At 42.2% G+C, this 21,008-nt stretch overlaps 1 protein-coding gene across 1 annotated transcript; it reads right to left on the bottom strand.

Annotated features, from left to right (window-relative positions):
• Positions 1 to 11,158: 11,158 nt before the first annotated feature.
• Positions 11,159 to 20,276, bottom strand: LOC133420437 (uncharacterized). Its single transcript, XM_061710131.1, has 6 exons — positions 20,228 to 20,276; positions 19,724 to 20,056; positions 15,896 to 16,225; positions 12,481 to 12,813; positions 12,336 to 12,402; positions 11,159 to 12,130 (listed from the first exon to the last, which is right to left on the bottom strand). The coding sequence occupies exons 1-5, from the start codon at positions 20,274 to 20,276 to the stop codon at positions 12,338 to 12,340; spliced, it is 1,110 nt and encodes a 369-aa protein (XP_061566115.1). The 3' UTR covers positions 11,159 to 12,130; positions 12,336 to 12,337.
• Positions 20,277 to 21,008: the final 732 nt, after the last annotated feature.

Raw genomic sequence — 21,008 nt, 5'->3', positions numbered from 1 at the left:
CACATAAACATACAATACAACATACAAAATAAACTGACACTTGTCAGTCTAAATCTAAGTACATTAAAAATGGCAATAATATAAAAATAGAGATATAAAAATAGAGAAACATTTGTCAAGCATCATGTACAAAAACATTGATTATTCTAACTGTGTGGTCTCACTCATACATTTTTGTTTAATAGATCTTTTGAATAAATATTTGCTTTTGATACTTTTCATATTTGCAGGTAATGTGTTCCATTGTTGGGTGGCTCTATAAATAACAGATCTTTTAAGTATATCAGAAGTTGGTTTTGGAAGTGTCAAATAACCTAAGCTTACCTGTATTATGATTATGCTTTAGACCAGCATTTAGTAACTGATCTCTAAAGAAATCTGGCTTCCCCTCAATCATTGCATTTCTGGAAAACTTTATGATACTACATGTTAACTTGGCCTCTACAGTTAACCATGTCAAACTATAGTGCATCCTTGCCACATTGGTTCTAAATGAACAATTAAGTGCCACTCTTGCTGCTCTATTTTGTGCTAATTGTAGTTTATTTATATCTATTTTGGCAGCAGAGGACCACACAACCATACAGTACTCCAAATGTGAGAGAACTAATGCATTTATTACCTCCTTTCTAATTAGCGGTGTTATATAGGGAGAGCATCTACGTGCAACATCGATACCCTGCCCCATTTTTACAACAATAGTATCAATATGATCCGACCATGTCAAGCGTTCATCAATAGTGACTCCCAATAACTTAATTTTATTAACTTGCTGTATTGGTGTACCTGCCATAGTTAGACTTAGTTTGGAATCCTTAGTCAGCATATCTCTGGTTCCCAAGACAATGCACTTTGTCTTGGAAACAATCAAGATTCATTTGTTTTCTTTGACCCAATTTGACACTGATTGCAATTCACTTGATAACATGTTGTTTAGTATATCACATGAAGTAGCAGCGCAAAACATGGTCGAATCATCCGCATACATAATCATATTTTCTTTCTTCAGAACATAAGGCATATCATTTATAAAAATGGAAAATAAAAGAGGGCCTAAACAGCTTCCCTGAGGTACCCCACATATCACATCCCTACTTTCGGAAAGACTTCCATTAAAGAACACTCTTTGCCTCCTCCCAGACAGATAACTGTCCATCCAGGAAAGGGCAGAGGATAGAAAACCATATGCCTTCAATTTTGACCTTAGAAGATCATGATCAATAATATCGAAAGCAGCACTGTAATCCAGCATGACTGTTCCAACCATTTTCTTATTGTCCAATTCCATCAACCATTTATCAGTCATGTGCACAATAGCAGAGTTAGTTGAATGACCTGGGGCCCGTTTCACAAAGCAGGTTCAACAAACTCTAAGTCTAATCCTGAACTCTTAGTTGATCTACTCTGAGATCAGAAACTCTGAGTTTTCGGTTCCAGAACAGCGGATTTGAGGTAATTTACTCAACTCTAAGTAGTTTCACCTGGAGTTAAGCTCGTGCGTGAGGGAAATAAAAAGCCATCATCAGTAGAGCGCTGGTACAAGGATTCACCATGGCAACCGGCGACAACAAAAGAGCGACATACTTTTTTTTTTTTTTTTTAAACTTTATTTATCATTTCAATTTACAAAATCCCTTTGAGGAAACGTTTGCATCTGAAGATCCACATACTTCACGCCGTGTCCTTTTTCACCCGAATGGAATTAGAGATTTTAATGCGCGCATACGGTGAATTTGAACATGTTTTTCGAAAAAAGAGTAACACCGCAGCACAGAATAATATAAAATTAATTTAACAGATCTCTACATCATTCACCTGCAATCCTGTGGAACTCCTTTTATGGCTTGGACAGGTTTATGTAGGCTTGCCACCCGTCCCTTGAAATACGGAATTGTTCCGTAATTGGGAATTAAAAGTTGCGTTCCGTATTGAACCAATACAGACACATATTATGCTCTTATTATTTATGTAATAATATACAGGTGGAGGTCGCAAAATTTGAATATATTGCAAAACTTCATTCGTAGTAAATTCAACTTAAGGTGAAACAAATATTATTTCTCACTACATGCAAAGCGAGATATTTCAAGCCTTTATTTGTTATAATTTTGATGATTAGCCTATGCTCACAGTTTATGAAAACCCCAAATAAAAAATATAAAAAAATTAGAATATATTCTGAAATCATTAAACAATTCAATCATGAAAATTATAACAAATAAAGGATTAACATATATTGCTTTGCCTGTAATGAGACTATGTATAATGTACATTACGCGGTCTGATAACCATCTCCCGACGAATATTTAATTCTCTGCGCATTAATTCTGCACCTTCATCAATTGGGTCTTCATCAAAAGGACATGCCGTGTTCGTGACAATGGACTTCTAATATATATACTGACTCTGTTTTTAATGACAGACGGCAGAACTTCCAAGAAACTCGCCTGCTGACTGAATGAATGAGGAAATCAAATGTGCGTGTGGCTCTGAAAGAGGCGGAGACGCAGAAAAACTCCAGGTTCATTGAAATAAACCTGGTCCCGACCAGGTTAGGTTCAGAGCGTCTATTACTACGGTAACTGACCGAGAGCTTAAGTTACCTCTCTTTGTGAAACAGGCTAGAGTTACTCCTCTTTCTCTGGTTTGGGTTACCTCCCTTCGTGAAACGAAAACTCAGTTTCACAAAACTCTTTCCCTCATTTCAGGGTTAACAGACTCAGAGTTTTCACTAAACCTGCTTTGTGAAACGGACCCCAGCTCTGTATGCATGTTGAAATTGTGTAGTTAACTGATTACTTAAAAAATACAGTTGTATTTGGTTAAAAACTATCCTCTCCAACATTTTGCTAAGCACCGGTAGTAGACTTATAGGCCTACTATTAGCACCACAAAATGCAGCTTTTTTTTCTTTAGGCAGTGGGATTACCTTAGCTTCTTTCCATAATGCAGGACACACAGAGCTGGCCAGACATCTGTTAAAGATATGACATATAGGAATAGATAGTTCTTTAGCTGCCACCTTGAGAAATGTACCATCCATATTGTCAATACCTGAAGAAGTATCATCAGAAAGTTGCAACAACATTTTCTCAACCATAGAGACCTGAACTAGGCTAAACTCAAAAGTACATGCTTTCTGCTTCATAATTTCTTTTTTTATTATATCATCTGACAGGTTACTAGATGAAGAAGGCATGTTTTCTCTTAAATTTACGATTTTATCAATGAAAAAATTATAAAAAAATAATTAGCAATTTTAAGAGGTTTTGTAATATAAATACCATCACATTCTATATCATTGGAACTTGAATTAGATTTCCTACCCATAATTTCATTTAGTGTTTTCCATATTTTCTTACCGTAATTTTTAGCATTACTAATTTTCTGTTGATAATATTCTTTTTTTGTATTCTTATTCAATTTAGTGACCTTATTTCTTAACTTACAGTAATGTTCTCTATCATGTAAACATCCAGACTGAATAAGAGCTTTCTTGGCATTATCACGCTGTTTCATTAGAGCCCTTAACTCATCATTCAACCATGGAGCACTGTTATGCATAACACTAAATTTCCTCAAGGGGGCATGCTTGTCAACCAGTCTATTTAATTTAAACATAAATTTATTTAGAGCAGTGTCTGGATCATTTTCTAAACATACATCTGACCAATTCACCCTACCAACCTCCATCATAAATATATCTGGATTAAACCTCTTAAAAGATCTCTTGAATACTACCTTATTTCCAGATCGGGGTATTTTAATTTGTCTTGTGATAGAAACCAAATTATGATCACTACAACCTATGGGCAAAGATTTAGATTTTGAACAGTGCTCAGCGGCATTTGTAAAAATGTGGTCTATGCAGGTTGATGACCTACAACCAGCCTTGTTAATAAACACTCTGGTTGGTAGGTTAACCACCTGCACTAGGTTGCAAGCATTTGTGACTGAATGAAGCTTTTTCCTTAAATGGCAGTTTGGAGAGAAATAATCAATATTTAGATCACCCAAAATAAACACTTCTTTACCTGAATCAGATACTTTATCTATCATATTACATATTCCCTCCAAATATTTAACATCAGAATTAGGTGGTCTGTAACAGCAAGCTATTAGTATTGGTTTTGTGTATGGCAGGATTATTTGCACTCAGAGAGCCTCTATGTCGCTCACCATCATATCTTTACATTCTTTGGCTGGTAGCTGGTTCTGAACATATATAGCCAGCCCTCCACCATATTTATTCCTATCCCTCCTAAATATAGTATAATTATTAATTCTCACTGCATCATCCTCAAATGAGGAATCCAGATGAGTCTCACACAAAGCAAGTATGTTAATATTATTTGATTGCACAATTACATCAACCTCCTGTATTTTGTTTCTTAGGCTACAAATATTCAAAAGGGCTATAATCAAACCCTTCATGAATATTCAAAGTACATTAAAAAAATAAAAAATAAAAAGGTTAAAATCTAGTCTCATTCATACTTGTCAAGTTGCTCAATTTCACTGATGCAAAGCCCTTTGGAATTTTCTGCTGCATCATTAGGTTTAATGAACACCTTACAACTGGCAGTCCAAGTGGACTGTATTTTGTCATTCTTTCGAAGGGCTCTTGCTTTTCTGGCAATGTCACCATTTTTCTTTGTGAGATGTTCATTTATATATACATTTGTGCACTTTAACTTTCAACCTTGTTTCAGCAGATCTACCTTATGTTTCCTGTTTGCAAAGCGTACAATTATGGATGGAATTACTGGCTTATTATTCAGTTTCCTAGTTGGCAGCGTGTGGCATGCCTCAATACTGTTGATGTCGATGTCAATGTCCTTACTATGGAGGAAAGTTTTTACCTGCTCCTCAGTCTAAAGGAGCAGGTAAAAAGCAGGTGCTGTAAAACTAAAGCTTTACAGCACACTGGAAATAGAGAATAGTATGTTGGCCCGTAAAATAATATGTTATAAATATGTGAGCTCAAACAGAGAGGATCTGTAGAGGAAGTGTGTATTTTCTGTCAAAATAAAAGCACGGATTTATGTTCGGGTGTCAGTATTATTATTTTTATCCTCGATGTCTGGACCTTAACTCAATGTTAAGGCTGATTTATGGTTCTGCGTTAAATCAACGCAGAGCCTACACCGTAGGGTACGCGGCTACGCGGGAGTCTCTCCGTAGCCTACGCCGTAGCCTGACATGCACCTCCCAAAAAATGTAACTACGCGTTGAGGCGACGCAGACCCAACGTGGACCAAGAGGGCTGTGATTGGTTTGCTTGGTAGCAACGAATTTCCGGTTCCGGTTTGTGAAGCAGTAGTGAACTTTCAGCGCTCTTTTCTTCGTGTGTGTGATTTTTTTTGGGGTTGTTTTGTTTTTTTGCACAATAGTTGTCCTCATCTCTTTGATTCACTGTGACCGGAAAGGCCGGAAGCTAAACAAAGTATCAACTAGCGCTTCTGGGGGGGTATTGCACCGCGATGAAATGGAGTGACAGAGAAGTCCGAAGGGTTCACGACGGCATCACGGCAACGGCGTAGGCTCTGTGTTGGTTTAACGCAGAACCTTAAATCAGGCGTTACTGCCTTTTACATGACTGCTCCAACAAAGCAGAACCTCGAGTAAAAGGCCTGATAAATGTTCTGAACTTATATATCTCTAGTCAGGGCCGGCCCAAGCCTCCATGGGGCCCGAAAGCAAAATTTGATTTTGGGGTTTATTGATCATTCACACACCCACCATAAACTTATTTCATGTTCTTCCCTGTCATTACAAATACACTTGTAAAACTACTGTAGATGTACCTCTGTTCACAACGCCACCCTCATGTAGTCCCCTCAGTACATTTACCACCAAGACCGTCTGCCTGTCTGGTGACAGGGACATGGTGAGGTGAGACTACCATAAAAACTAGAGCGTCCGTGGCAGCACCGGTCTTGTTGACCCCACGCCCCCAGGTCTACACCTCGGACGTCTTCTGGGTGTGAGGATTGTACTGTACATGCCTGAAGGGCGTGGACCTCTTGGCCATGTGGTCGGCCTATGCCGGGTGGCTGGTGCTCGGCTGGGTCCTGATGTGTCGCTGTGGGTTTCCTGATTGGCCACGGTTACATGATGTTTTTTAATTCGGATTTAATTATTCCGAATTAAATAATTCCGAATTAAACTATTTTCCTTCGAGTTTACATGGAGGTAGTTATTCAGAATTAAGGTTTACATGGAAAACACGTTTGATCAACTTTATCCAATTCTGCTTAAGGTCTGGGGGTTGGGAAGGGTTCTGATTGGATAGGGGGCGGAAGTTACGTCTACCGGAAGAAAAACAAACTTAGCCACTTAGCCGCTAAATCTTTGAAAAGCTCACAATTTTTATGTTTCCTGCCATCTGTATGGAGCTAGAACAGTCTCATAATTCACAAATGCACAGGACAAGTTTTACAAATGCACAGACCGATTTGCAAATACACACACCGTTTCACACGTGCACAGGACAAGTTTTACAAATGCACAGACCGATTTGCAAATACACACACAGTTTCACACGTGCACAGAACAATTCACACGTGCGTAGGACAAGATATACAAATGTATTTTTGATGCACACACAAATATAACCTGATTTACAAATGTTTTTTTGTCTGTGAGCTGTGCTGGATTTGTGTGTGAGTTTTGAGACTCCCCTGACGTGACTCGATCCACAAATAGGTTTTTTTTTAACACGGAAGGATCTGCAACCAATCAGATGTCTTCCTTTGTTCCAGCCAATCATAAGAGCGCACCCACGTGGGGGACGCAGAGCAGTGGATAAAACACGACTTACTCTAAACCAATCAGATTAAAGGGGCGGATACACCTGCTGTTTGAACTGCGTTAGCGCCGTTCGCTTAGAAAAGTGATTAATATTTCAAGTTGGTGGAGTAAAGATAAATAAACAGCAACAGGAGATAAAAGATAAATAAACAGAATGGAGAGGAGATCACTGTTCTGATTTTCTAGTGATCCCCGTAAAGAAAACAGCGCAATCGGAGATGGTTTGTCGGGCCGTTCAACCAGAGCCGTCAGGAGACTGCACTCCAAGTCCTGCTGATGCAGCAACTGATGATGAGAAACAGCGGAGATATTTATGTATTTGAACTGTCTTTCAGGAGAACGAGCCTGTTGACGGGGGTGAATATTGCTGCAGTCGCGTTCTGGCTCTGGCCGCGAGTGTCACTGGTGCCGGTCAGACACCAGCTGACCACAGTGACCAGACGTGGAGGTCAGAAACAAGCAGCTGTTATCCTCACATTCATGATGTGACATCGCCACCACACAGAGACAAACATGTGTCAAAACAGCGGCGGCAGATCAACACATTCCCGGTGCAGAGTCATGCTCATGGGAAGATGCAGCCGTGATGATGCTGGTCGGGGTTTAGTCCACCGATCATCAAACATCTGAGCTGGATACAGAGGTTCTTCGGTTATCAGTCGACTGATACCGACTTTACTCCAGATATTTCGGTAAATTAATCTCCTGACATGTGCGTGCTGCTCCACCTGGCGCTGCAGCTCGTCCCCGTCAGGTAGCAGCCAGCTGTCTGCTGTCTGTCTGGTTCTGAGCTCAATCAGCGGGACAGTAATACGTCGTGAAACCAAACGGAGCAAATAAATAAATATCCCCGCTGTTTCTCATCATCAGTTGCTGCATCAGCAGGACTTGGAGTGCAGTCTCCTGACGGCTCTGGTTGAACAGCCCGACAAACCATCTCTGATCGCGCTGTTTTATTTACCGGGATCACAAGAAAATCAGAACAGTGATCTCCTCTCCATCCTGTTTATTTATATTTTATCTCCTGTTGCTGTTTATTTATCTTTACTCCACCAAATTGAAATATTAATCACTTTTCTAAGCGAACGGCGCTAACGCAGTTCAAACAGCAGGTGTATCCGCCCCTTTAATCTGATTGGTTTAGAGTAAATCGTGTTTTATCCACTGCTCTGCGTCCCCCACGTGGGTGCTCTCTTATGATTGGCTGGAACAAAGGAAGACATCTGATTGGTTGCAGATCCTTCCGTGTTAAAAAAAAACCTATTTGTGGATCCAGTCACGTCAAGGGAGTCTCAAAACTCACACACAAATCCAGCGCAGCTCACAGACAAAAAAACATTTGTAAATCAGGTTATATTTGTGTGTGCATCAAAAATACATTTGTATATCTTGTCCTACGCACGTGTGAATTGTTCTGTGCACGTGTGAAACTGTGTGTGTATTTGCAAATCGGTCTGTGCATTTGTAAAACTTGTCCTGTGTATTTGTGAATTATGAGACTGTTCTAGCTCCATACATCTGTTCTTTTAATTATTTCCCTCCAAGCTATTTATTAAATAAATCGTCTCTGCTTTTGACCACCGTTTACTGCATGCTGCCATTTTGACCAATACTTTCGAAAACAAGCCCAGCGCGGAATATAAGCGTCATTGCGACAGACAGGCGAGGGAACGAGCAGCGTAGAAAGACCTGAATTAATTTAAAGCGGAATGAGTGTATACATGATCGCGGAATTATTCTATTCGGAATTTAAATCGGAATAAGCCAGCCACTTACTTCGGAATTAAGTTTAATGGCCATTTTCATTCGGAATTAGGTATTTACATGGTAATTTTTACTAATTTTAAATCTGATTTAATTTTAATTCTGAATTAAAGAGGAATTAAACTTCCCATGTAAATGCACTCATTGTCTTCTGCGGTCATGACAGATGGATGGGGCTTCCCTCTGTTGCCTGCTGGGAGGGGGCGGGGCTTGCTGGCAAGGGGTTTCCTCCTGTCCCTCTTCCGGTCCTCCATGGAGCTGCTGGAGGTCTGGGTTCGGGTTTCTTCCTCGTCTGCTTCTGGTCTCTTGGGTGGCGTGGTTGTGTTAGAGGTTTCTTCCTGTCAAAGGGGACCTTTTCTTCCCACAGCCGTCTGGTGCTGGATCAGGACAGGGGTTGGAACCAAGACAAGTTTTTTTTTTTCTTAGTGAATTAATAATTATTATTATTTTATTGGTTTGGTATTGATTTGACTCATTTGTAATTAGTTTAACTGTATTGGTGAGATGCCTGTAGACATGGTGTATAAATAAAGCTGCATTTGAATTGATCAAAACTGTTTTCTCCCTTATTGGTATGACAATATTGGATCATATCAACCTATATCTGCAATCAGGATATGTGCCACAGGTTTTGAAAGTCTTCTTATGGCCTCAGATGAGGGATTAGTGTCCATACTGTTTCTACTGGACCTCAGTGCTGCTTTTGACACTGTAGATCAGCATTTTACTGCACAGGTTAGAGCATGTTGTTGGGATTAAAGGGACAGCTCAATGTTGGTTTAAATCATATTTATCTGACAGGTTCCAGTTTGTTCATGTACACCAGGTTTCTTCAGAACATTTGAGGGTTTGCTATGGTGTCCCACAGCGTTCAGTGCTAGGGCTAATCTTGCTCAGTTTATACATGCAGCCATTGGGAAGTATAACCCAGAATCACAGCATACATGTTCATGGCTATGCTGATGATACGCAGCTCTATTTATCAGTTGTGGTTGGTCCATATAGGTGTTCTTAGATTGGATTCTGCTAATATCGCTGGTTGATGAACGCGTGTTTAACATGCATTGGGAAATGTGAACGCATGGCGTGTTGTCACCTCGGGCCTGAAAACAGTCGGGAGGCCTTATCCACGTAACATAATGTCACTTGTGTTGGCGTGTACAATGACGTATTGTCCTACATCAGCAGGAATTATACACCGTCAGACAGGTGTCATTTTCAAAATGAAGATGAATGAACATCTAAATTAGCATTTTTTTTGTCCGGGTTCTGCTTCTTGCAAATTCCTGCTTTGTCATTTTGTTGGCCACTTGTTCCAATAATGAACCATCATCCTTTATGGTTCTGGAAATACGCCGGTTTATAGCGTCCTCGGCTCCAAAGGTCGTGGATCTCCTCGTCTCCCCAGTTACTCATCTTGTAAATATAAATCCTACCTGTGACGTCCTGCTGCTGCTGCTGCTCTCATCAGCTGTTTCCTTATTTTATAAAATAATAATAAAAAAATAAAAAACTTCCGTGGTGAGTTGGTCTCAGGGTACGTGATCTACAAACCCCTCCCACGACCCGCCACCCCGGGTTAGTTCTGTTCACATTAGACCTGACTCGCGGTTAAGATGACTCTTGGAGGGGAGTTATGGGCGGGGTAGCTGGACACGACCCCCGGGTCGGTCAATATAAAAGGGGCGACCGACATGATAGATCAGCTCGTTATCTGTGGGGTATGGATGTGGGGTACTTTAATAACCTCAGAACTTTGACATGTTAACATTTATGTGCGTGCATAAACTATAACTTAATAAGGAGGAGTCTGGCCTCATGACACAATCCTACACATTTGCAAATGTGAGAAAAATCCACCCACTGAGCAGTCATTTGCTTTCTGGGATTTTAATTATTTACCTTTAACTTACATTCAGAAAACAAAGCAACCATTTTTGGCTCTGTTGTGAGTCACTTTAACAGAAAGATGAAACAACAGAAATATGCCTTTATCACTGTGTCTGTCCATCATTGAAGCTCTGTTTCATGTTTATATGATAGATTATCAGCTGTGAGGGCTAAAAGTAACAAAAACGAAGAGAAGTCTCCAACCAGTCACAATCGAGAGGGTGAGTACTAGAGGGCGGCATTGGGACTTTGTTTATTTTATGTTATTTATTAGTGTTATTTGAGCCACTTACAGCCTACTCTCATTGCTATAACGTCAACTACATAATTGATGCGTGCGCGAAAGGCGAAATAGCTTGTGCGATGATGACAATTATGGATTTGCATCTAACTTTCTGTCAGGTGATCTATGAACTGTCAATTATCCATCAAGCTCCACAATTATCATGTTAACATTAAATCAGATGGATTTGTCTGGGACATTTCTCTTGCTGGACGGGAGAAGACACAAAATCAATGCATCTCTATTATTGTGCAGGCATGAATTCTCAGAGTTTTGCGGATGCGGGGGGGAGTGTAACACACACGTTACGGGTGGTAATGGTCAGAAATTCAGCGGGAGCGGGATAAAGAAAACAGTCCCGCTCTAGTGAGTAACTCCTACGCCGGTGTCCGTCAGAAACTCACTCCCTTTCACTTTAGAATTAAATGGATTCAACATTATTCTTTACTGTTGACATTTTTATCTGAGGAAAGTTCTTTCACACATTTCAATGATTATTTCACAGGTTTGCTGTCAAAGTTAAGATCTTTGGTCCACTGTTGATCCTCAGAGATTCAGCTGCTTTTGGACCAAATCACCTGTTTGAGGTGACATCACCTCTTGCCCCTTGAGGCGGCAGTGGCTCAGGTGGTAGAGCGGTCGTCCAATGACCAAAGGATTGCTGGTTCGAAACTCGCTCCCACTGAGTCATCTGTTGTTGGGTCCTTGGGCAAGACCCATCCCCCTCCTTGCCTCCAGTGAGGCATCGCTGGTGTGTGAATGTTGCAGCAGTGGTCGGACAGGCCGTTGGCTGCCTCATGCAGCTGTGGCTACACATGAAGTTCATCATACCAAGTATGAATGAGGAGTGAATGAATAATACACAACCATTGTAACGTGACCTTGGGTTTCCTTGAAAGGTGCTATATGCAAGTTTTTATTGTTATCACACTGGTCGTCCACCTCCTGACCAGCACGAGAGCCCTCTCTCTTCTTCTATAATGTGTTTGTTATCAAATGTGATCAAGATGACGATGAGAAACTTACAGGATGTTTGGATATACTTCCTATAAATATAGAGTCATGTAAATACAACAATCATGCATTTTCCATCAGATGAGGGTGGAGAGAGTCATCCAAGAGAGACCCGAGTCGGTCGCTGCTCCTCCACAGGTTCATCTGGACACCCCCATGAAGAGGAGTGTCAGGGATGTCTAACCAGAGTCCCTAAGGCAGATCCTGGACATGCAAGAGGTTCCATCTCTCAATATGCTTCTGGAAGGTCTGGAGGAGGTGGATGGAGTGAGGAGGGTCTTGACGTTTCTGCCTAGACTGCTGACCCTTCCTCTTAGCTGGAGTCTTCACAGCTCATCCGCTACAGTCTAAAACCAGCGAGAACACCTGAAAACACAACACACGGACAGAAAAACGACCGAAACTTCAGAGGTCAGTAAAAAGACGAAAAGATGACGTCGCAGTCATTTACGCTGACATCACTACGGCCTCAACTGTCAGTCATCACTACGGGCAGGGCTGAGCATAAACTTCACAAAATGCACCTAAAAAAAAAGAGACTGAACGAACCAATCAGAATGATTGATCATACCATCATCTGACTTGGATCAGGGGAAGTCCTTCCATTCCCAGGTCGTCTGGTTGGTCCCGAATTCTCTCTGCAGAAGAAAGACAAGACCGTCAGAGATGACGTCAACCAGGTTTGACCTTCGTCTGACTCTCAGCTTCATACTGACGTCTGACTCTGACAACCACTGTCGTCTCTCTGCGGCACTTTTCCTCTCGGCTGCAAACTTCACATCTGTATGTCCCTGAGTCTCCGACTGTGGGCTGTTTCAGAGTCAGAGTCAGGTCCCCAGATTCTAGCGGGTCTTCATTCATCTCTGTTCGGTCTGTGAAAATCGGGTTCTGGTCTTCGGGATGCTCAGAGCCATTCTGGTACACGTGGACCTTCATGTGTCGAGGTTCATAGCGGATCCACTCCACTCTGGTGTCTTTGGGGAGACCGGCTGTTGTTATGAAGGGCAGCTGGACAGACTCCGCCCCCTCCTCCACCTCCATCTGTCGGTCTGAGAGGACAACAAAGTAAACATCAGCTGCAGTTGAAGACGTTGCGATATTTATATCTGGGGACCGTCTGAACTAAACCAGTTCCATCCAGATGTGGATACCGGCTGAATTAAATCAGGCTAATCCAGATGTGAAGACCATTTGAACTAAAGCCCACATCTGGTTCAATCCAGATGGGGGGACCATCTGACCAACACAGGTTTAATCCAAATATGAAGACTATCTGAACTAAACCAGTTAAATAGAATATATAAAAACAAACACAATGGCAAGGCGTGTAACTATATCTTTATCTTTTTCAATTTGATTTAAAATGAAGTTTTAAGAGTAATAAAGACCTTTTCTGGTCTTTTGTCCCGATTACCTAACACAACCAATTGATGGCAAAGCAAACCTGGATGTGAGGGTTGGGGGTTAGGGTTAGAGTGTTCACCACTGTTAATCGTCCTCTCTTCATCATCCATCCATCTGTTATATATCCATCCATCCATCTATCCTTCCATCATTTATCCATCCATGCACAAGTTATCATTCAACCATTAGTTATCTATCATCCATCCATCCATCCACCCATACATACATACATACATTACCTACCTATCTATCATCCATTCATTATCTATCTATCCATCCATCCATCCATACTGTACATACATCATTTCATTATCTATTCATCCATCATCCATCTGTTATCTGTCTATCATCCATTTATCCATCTTTCTGTTATCTATCCATTCATTCATTTGTCCATTTATCCATCCATCGAGTATCTATCATCTATCCATCTGTTATTTATCCATCCATCTTTTATCCATCTGTTGGGCGTCGCCCATATGCCCATGTGAACTCTGAACTTATAAATGTATGTGAACAATTTCAGGATTATGAAGACCAGTAAAGCCAGACTTTGGCCCTTCTTCCTGAAGTCAGAGTTTATGACCCCCTGCTGCTAACTTCTGGTTATCTCGGCCTGGCTCGAGATAGTCCGTTTACGACCCCCGCTGCATGGCCCAGATCACAGCAGGACGGCGAGGACCCAGGAGACCAGGCCTCGGAGGGGGGTGCTGCCTCTTTGAACAGACCCAAAAGCTATAAATACCAGCAACCCTCCCTTTGCCTGAAACCCGCTTTAATGTGCCTCCTAGAATGGCCGCCTTGCCATGAACTACAACCCCCAACATGCCTTGCGTGGGGGGCGGCGCCTACAAGCGGCACGCATCCAATCACAAACGAGGCACCGATGACGTCACCGCAGCGCGCGTAGGATCAAAACCCTGCCGCTGCTCCCTTTTTCTCTCTCTTCTGACCAACCTTCCGTCCTGAGCAGCTGGATCTTTGGCTGCGGGCCAAAGATCCCATCTCCCTTCTCCCCCCCGGCTGGGGGGAGGCGGAAGGCCCGCAACGGACCGGGCCTGCGGAGCTCCGGCTCCCGTTGACTCTTGGTCTCAACTTTTCATCCGGAGCTCCGACTCCCACTTCACGTGTCCCCGGTCCCTGGGAGCTGGAAAGGGGGGGAGAGCCGCTTCGAAGCTCGGCCCCAATCCAGGGTGAGACCCGTTCCTCTGTCCTAACTTCTCTCTCTGCTTTTGAGTTCACCTGAAAGGACCTGTGGCCAGCTTGCCCAGCGCAGACCGAGACGCATCCCGCGCTCATCAGCCCGACTGTAACCCGCACGTCCCAGAAGTGGACTGGCCCCGCGCGCACCCGAGACGACGTGATAGCCTCCGGACCGGGGGGGGGAGCGCCGGCTGCTTCACGCTGCACCACCGTCCTCTTTTGATTCCAGAGTCGGGAGGAGGAGCGGTAGAGGCGGGAGACCTCTTGGATCGGACTCCGACTAAAGACCCGGCAGGAACCCCTGATCGGCCCCCGGAGACCCGAGGAGGCGTGAGGTTTTGAGACCTGGGTGTATTAGTTTAACTGGGAGTGTTTCAGAGCTAAATCTGTGTTCAGAGCTGAGATTACATCAGCATCATTATCATGACTGTTGTCATTAATTTGTAGTCACCACTTTCTGCTAGTCATTCATGCTTTAAAGCGCCGTTTCGCCAGTTGATCACGGTTTAAACACCGGGATCACCATCCGGTCTGATTGCACGTGGCGTGGTTACAGTCCCGCCATCTTTGAAAACCGCAGCCATCTTTATGCAGCCACAATGTTTTACACCGTAGATGTTCTTTATCATCTTTGTTATTGCTTTGATTTCTTTTTTTTTCATTCCATGCATTTAACTTTCATTTCATTTTTATTGATTGTTGTTTTTCTAGTTAGTTAATGGTTTTATAATAATGTTGTGTGCCGTCAGGATTTATTGGGTATCTATTTACATCTTCTTTGATACCCGTATGTAAATAAATTCTGATTGATTTTTAATGAGTGGTTTCTGTTATTTCATACAAGATTTGGTCACAAACTGATTGTTTAAGCAGAGCCAGTGCTCGGATCTCACTCCTTCAATTATTCTTTAAGTGATAGTAAGATTTGCTGTTCTGCAGGATAATCCTAATCATATGAGACTGATTTTCTGCTGTTTAGTTATCATTTTTCCCTGGATTAAGGCCCCGGGGTGGTGCCCCTACGAGAATTATTATCATTTTGGTAACTCAATTTGATAAATAGTCAACTTTATTAATTATTAATAATTCTTTAATAGAATTATCATTAGCCTTCGATAACTGACCAGCCAAGCTACCTGAGTTGCACAACACATCCATCCAATTATCTAACCATCCATCAATCCGTTATCTCTTTCCATCCATCCATCCGTCCATGATCTATCTTTCCATCCATCCATTATCTATCAGTCCATCCACCATTTATCATCTATCCATCTTTTATCTATCCATCTATCCATTTATCCATCCGTTATCTATATCTACTTATTCTCGTTCAGCATTTCGGGGATTTGCTCATTTTGTTTTGGGTTTGTCTTCCGACCCAAGTGGAGACTTCTGGTACGGCATATACTGGCTGCATAGAGTTGAAATAAGCAATGTTCACAGCACCTCTGGCTGAGTAGAGATCAGACATGGACGCTGGGTTAGACTTCAGGTATGTCCCAGGTCTAACTCAGAACTTACTGATAACTTTGAGCAGCACCGTCTTCTTTCTGGAGACAGTCGTGCTGGTGACGCTGCAGATGTATCTGCCCGTGTCTCTGTCTGTGGGGTATTTCAGCGTCAGACTGATGTCTCCAGCCTTCAGGTGGTCATTGGGAATCTCTGTCCGGCCTCTGTAAAACTGGTCCTGCTGGTCCTTCTGCTCACAGCCGTTCTGGCATTTCAGAACCGTCATCGGGGGTTCAGGATCGTATCTCCACCAATTAACTTGAGCATCTTCAGGCAGGTCAGGTGTTGTTCTGAAGGGCAGCAGGACAAACCTCTCCCCCTCCTCCGCCTCCAACTGACAGACTGAGAGAACAACAAAGAAGAACATGAGATGGAGAGAAATACAGCAGCTCTGAGGGTAAAGGCCTGTGAGAGGACTTGGCAGCTGCAACACATGTATGGGAAACGAAAACTAATAATCGCCTCGGACAGGTAACCAGTGCTATAACTGCACTAGAAGGACAAGTGGCTGAAGTTAAACAGGACCTCTCGGAGCACACTAAACGCATCAGTGAAGGGGAGAATCGAATGATGGCAGCAGAGAAGGGACTTAAGAGGATGTGAGCAGTACTCGAGTTGTAAAAAAAAGTCAGGGGGGATGGTGGATTTTATCATACGGGGACAGATAATTTGTGCTGATTACAAATAATATAATATATTACAAATAATAGCAGTGACCAAAACACCTGCAGAAATACTGCAGGAATGACAATAGCAGAAGTTAAATGCAGCCTTCTGTAAGCTTTAAATATCCACTGGGCTTACATCAAATACATCAAAACACAACAATAAAAAACAGTTTTCTGAACTTATCAATATGACTCTGTCCTTCACAGGATAAGTAAAATGGATCACTAGAAAAACTCAAAATCTTAACAAGAATATTTGTCTTATTTCTAGTTAAAATGTCTCATTTTAGTAAAAAAATGTCATTACACTTAAAACAAGACTCGTCACTGGAAAAAACTACAATTTTCACCTGTTTCAAGTAGATTTTCACTTGAAATAAGTAGAAAAATCTGCCAGTGGAACAACATTTTTTTGCTTGTAATGAGAAGATAAATCTTGTTCCACTGGCAGGTTTTCCTACTTATTTCAAGTGAAATTTTACTTGAAACAGGTGAAAATTGTCAAATAAGTTATTTTTCTGGTGTTATTTTTCTGGTGATGACTCTAAATGTTGAAATAGCAGTAAAACCACATTCATTGATGAAATGACATAAGGGATGGAAAGGAGGGATGGGAGTTTTACAGGGGGATGATTTTGACTGTTTTTATTTCAGGGGGGATGCCATCCCCCCTCATCCCCCCTCAACTCGAGTACTGGATGTGAGCTGATTTCAACTTTAAAACAGCTGACACAAGTGGAGGCGACTTGGAGAACGGGATCTCTTTGGTACAGGACTTTTCAGCAGAAACAATGCGGAGGCGTCGGTAATTCAACACGGCCAGAAAGCTGTTCGCTGAGATGGGGAAATTTCGGGGACCCCAGCTAAACCCCTGCAAGATGAGATTGGTCCGTGACGGGAAAGTCTTCCATCTTCTCTTCTTCGCGTGAAGCGGAGGAATTTCACTGTGAGATTCAACCTAAAGATTAACGTCAAGCCTTTGACAGGATCGATTGGGTTTCCTTTTTAACATGCTCCCACTGTTTAAAATTGGTGTGAATTTTCTAAGCTGGATAAAGTTCTTGTATACAAACCCAAGTGCGGAAATATTTACCAATAATAATGTCTCTAAACCATTTACTGATCAACAACCACCGATCAACAAGACAAGGGTGTCCGCTATCGCCTTTGCTATTTGTGTTGGCTATTGAGCCCTTGGCCATGGCCACAAGAGCTCATAAAGACATCACAGGTATAAATATTGGAGGATATGAGCATCCCATAGCTTTATACGCAGATGACATGATTATTTTTTTAACAAACTTAAAAGATAGTATACCCCAATTAATGAATTTCATAGAAACATTTGGCAACATATCAGGGAATGAAATAAACAATTCCAAATCCGCACGTATGTTTTTGAATGACAAGGAAAGACTGCAGCCCATTATAAATACACCATTCACAGCCACTAAAGAAGGTTTTACATATTTGGGGGTTAAAGTCAGTCCTGTTGTGAAACAAATAGTTCCTTTAAATTATGACCCCCTGGTGGACGGGGTGAGGGAGATGCTGAATCGATGGAGCAGGATGCCTATATATATATGATTGGTCGCATAAACATAATACAAATTTTGGTCTAACCAAAGTTTCTATATCTATTTCAATCACTTATGCTTCCTTTACCCTAAACCGTTTTTCATAACATTAATAATATATAGAACCAGTTCATCTGGAATGACAAAAAAGCCAGGCTACAACCAAAACTATTATATTTACATTATGAAAGAAGGGGGCTTCAGCTCCCCAAGCTAAAACTGTATTACTGGGCAGCCTATATTGTTTTGTACCCGGGAGAGCAGATGGTGGATTCAGGATGTGGTTTAACAAAAGATGCTGCAAAAATTTGGGATTTTTATGCAAAGGGTAGCTTGATGTCATATAATGATCCGTATGAGAAATATGATATTCCAAGAACACATTTCTTTAAATACCGTATTTTTGCGACCATTAGGCGCATATAAACGTCGTTTTTTTTTTTTAAATGTACCGCGCACCCAATGACGCAATGCACCCATTGTATTATTGTAAGGCGGACGTAATTGAGGCCTCCATGAGAAGTTAAAGGGGGAAGGGGGGCGCGTGAATTGCCCGTGATTGCCCGGCGGCGGGCTCCGTGGCGGGACACCTGGAGCGGACGCGGCGACTTCTCGCTACCGAGAAGGAGACGCAGCTCCTGGGTGAGCTGCGCCGCAGTGCGGCCGGAAGGCCGGAGGAACCGCCCGACCAAGCGGCAGCCGACGTGTCCCTGCTCGGTCGGCAGGCTCCGCCATTTACTGTTGATAGATTGTAGATGCGTGGGCTGACATGTCTGCTGGGCTGGACTATTGTTCGAGCAAAAGCCGGCATCATTTCCGAGGGGTCACTGCGCGCTTGGCTCGTGTCCGTCGCAGCGCTGATCAGTTCTCCCGGTCTCAGCGCGATCAGGCTCGGATGAGGAGAGGGTGCGCCTTTCCACACGGCGCGCCGTATGGTCGTCAAAATATGGTACCTCCAACTGAAACATTTTATTTTATCCATCCATAAACATCTGTCTGTGCCTCCACTATGTAAAATCAAGAAATTGACTCTATCCCACATGGATGGCAGAGGACAATTTTCACTGTTCTATGGTTTAGTGTTTTAACATCAAAGATTCATTTTCCAAAAAGATGGAGGCATGGATAATTGATTTAAAGGAGGATATCCAAGAAGCTGACTGCAAAGGGGCTTGTTTTTAGGCTCAGACCCCGTCGGTTAATACCAAATATAAGCTGCTACAATATAGGTGGTTAATGCGCACTTATATTACACCTTGCAGATTGACTCACATACAACCTAATGTACCTGATATTTGTGTGAAATGTAGAGAAGAAAAGGGTTACTTGCACTGCTGTGATCTTTGTATTTATCATTGTTTTGTTTAATTATTATTTATCTACATTATTGTTACCATTATTATTTTTATTCATTAATTATTATTTTATGCCAGATTGGGGTATACTGTATTAAAATGTCCATGTTTAAATGTCAATGTTTAAATTGATAAGAAAATCGCAATAAAAATATGTTTAAATAAAAAAAGGTTACTATAAAAACTTATGTTCAGATCACATGACCGAACAAACCACTGATCCATATCTACAGTACTTGCCTTTGACCCGGATCTTCACCTGCTGCTGCATCAGGATGTTCCCCTCCCCACTGTAGACGGTGCAGGTGTAGCAATTGTTGTCTCTGTCTGTCGGACTTTTCAGGGTCAGACTGAGGTCTCCAGTTTCCAGCAGGTCTTTCTTCATCTCTGTTCTGCATCTGTACTTTTGATTCTGTTCCTCAAGCTGGTCAGAACCGCTGTGAAACACGTGGACCTTTGTGATCCAGATGTCAACACGGGTCCATTCAACTGTCACGTCTTCAGACAGGTGACCTGTGGCTCTGCAGGGGAGGTGAACAGACTCCACCCCCTCCTCCTCATCCACCTGGGGAACTGAGAGACATTAACCACAAGGTCAGCGGGACAGAAACGCAGCAGTAACACAGAATCAGTCAGAATTTTCAGTCCATGTGAAGGTTGTTAACAAGTGGTAGGCAGTCTTATCAATCAGGTCGTTTTTTTCTCAGCAGGGATCCAGGGTGAATGAGGTTTTTCCTGAGGTACTGATGGCTCTGTATGTTGTCGGGTTGTCTTGGTTGTTCCTCTGCAACATCAGGGGCAATGTCTTTGGATCGACTGACTTTAAACTTTCAAAGTGGGCAATACATTCTTAAAAATCAGTTCAAAAGCAAACAGGGAGCCAACAAAGAAATGTCAAGACTGAATTACTATTACTAAACTGTGGTGAACACCCAAGTAAGGCAGGCCGTCAAGCTGAAGAAGGAGTCCTACAAGGCTTGGTTAGCCTTTCAGACTCCGAAGACAGCTGACACGAATCGGCAGCCCACCTGCAGCTCAGTGTTTGCTGAGGTAGTTTATTAACTACCTCAGATATTAATAAAAGGCCATATGGCCCAGCCCTAGCGCCTTATATATGATGATTACGGTAATTTCTGTTACTGTGGTCAGGGGGATTGTGGGTACTGTAGTTGGTGTCACCGAAGTAACAGCGCTAAAACCAGCAGGAATCGTCACAGACATTCATGACGACAGCATCAACACCGATTATTTTGTTATATATAATAAAGTTCGACTTACATTACTTTTCTTCTTGTTTTGTTTTTTTTTTTTGCATTTGCTGTAGCATTTTGTAGCATTTCCTGTAGCGCAACTCCATCAGGTAGATACGTTACTCAACCCCAGCCATTATAGTACGGTATCTTACCGTATATTCTGCGTGCCTTATAATGCAGTGCGCCTTATAAATGAAGAGGGTTTTAAAATAGGCAATTTATTGAAGGTTTGCCTTATAATACGATGCGCCTTATGGTGTGGAAAATACGGT

The sequence above is a fragment of the Cololabis saira genome, chromosome 20, assembly GCF_033807715.1.
Source record: "Cololabis saira isolate AMF1-May2022 chromosome 20, fColSai1.1, whole genome shotgun sequence".
Lineage (NCBI taxonomy): Eukaryota > Metazoa > Chordata > Actinopteri > Beloniformes > Belonidae > Cololabis > Cololabis saira.
Note: the sequence above shows the minus strand (reverse complement) of the source record. Positions and strands in the feature narration are given on the sequence as shown.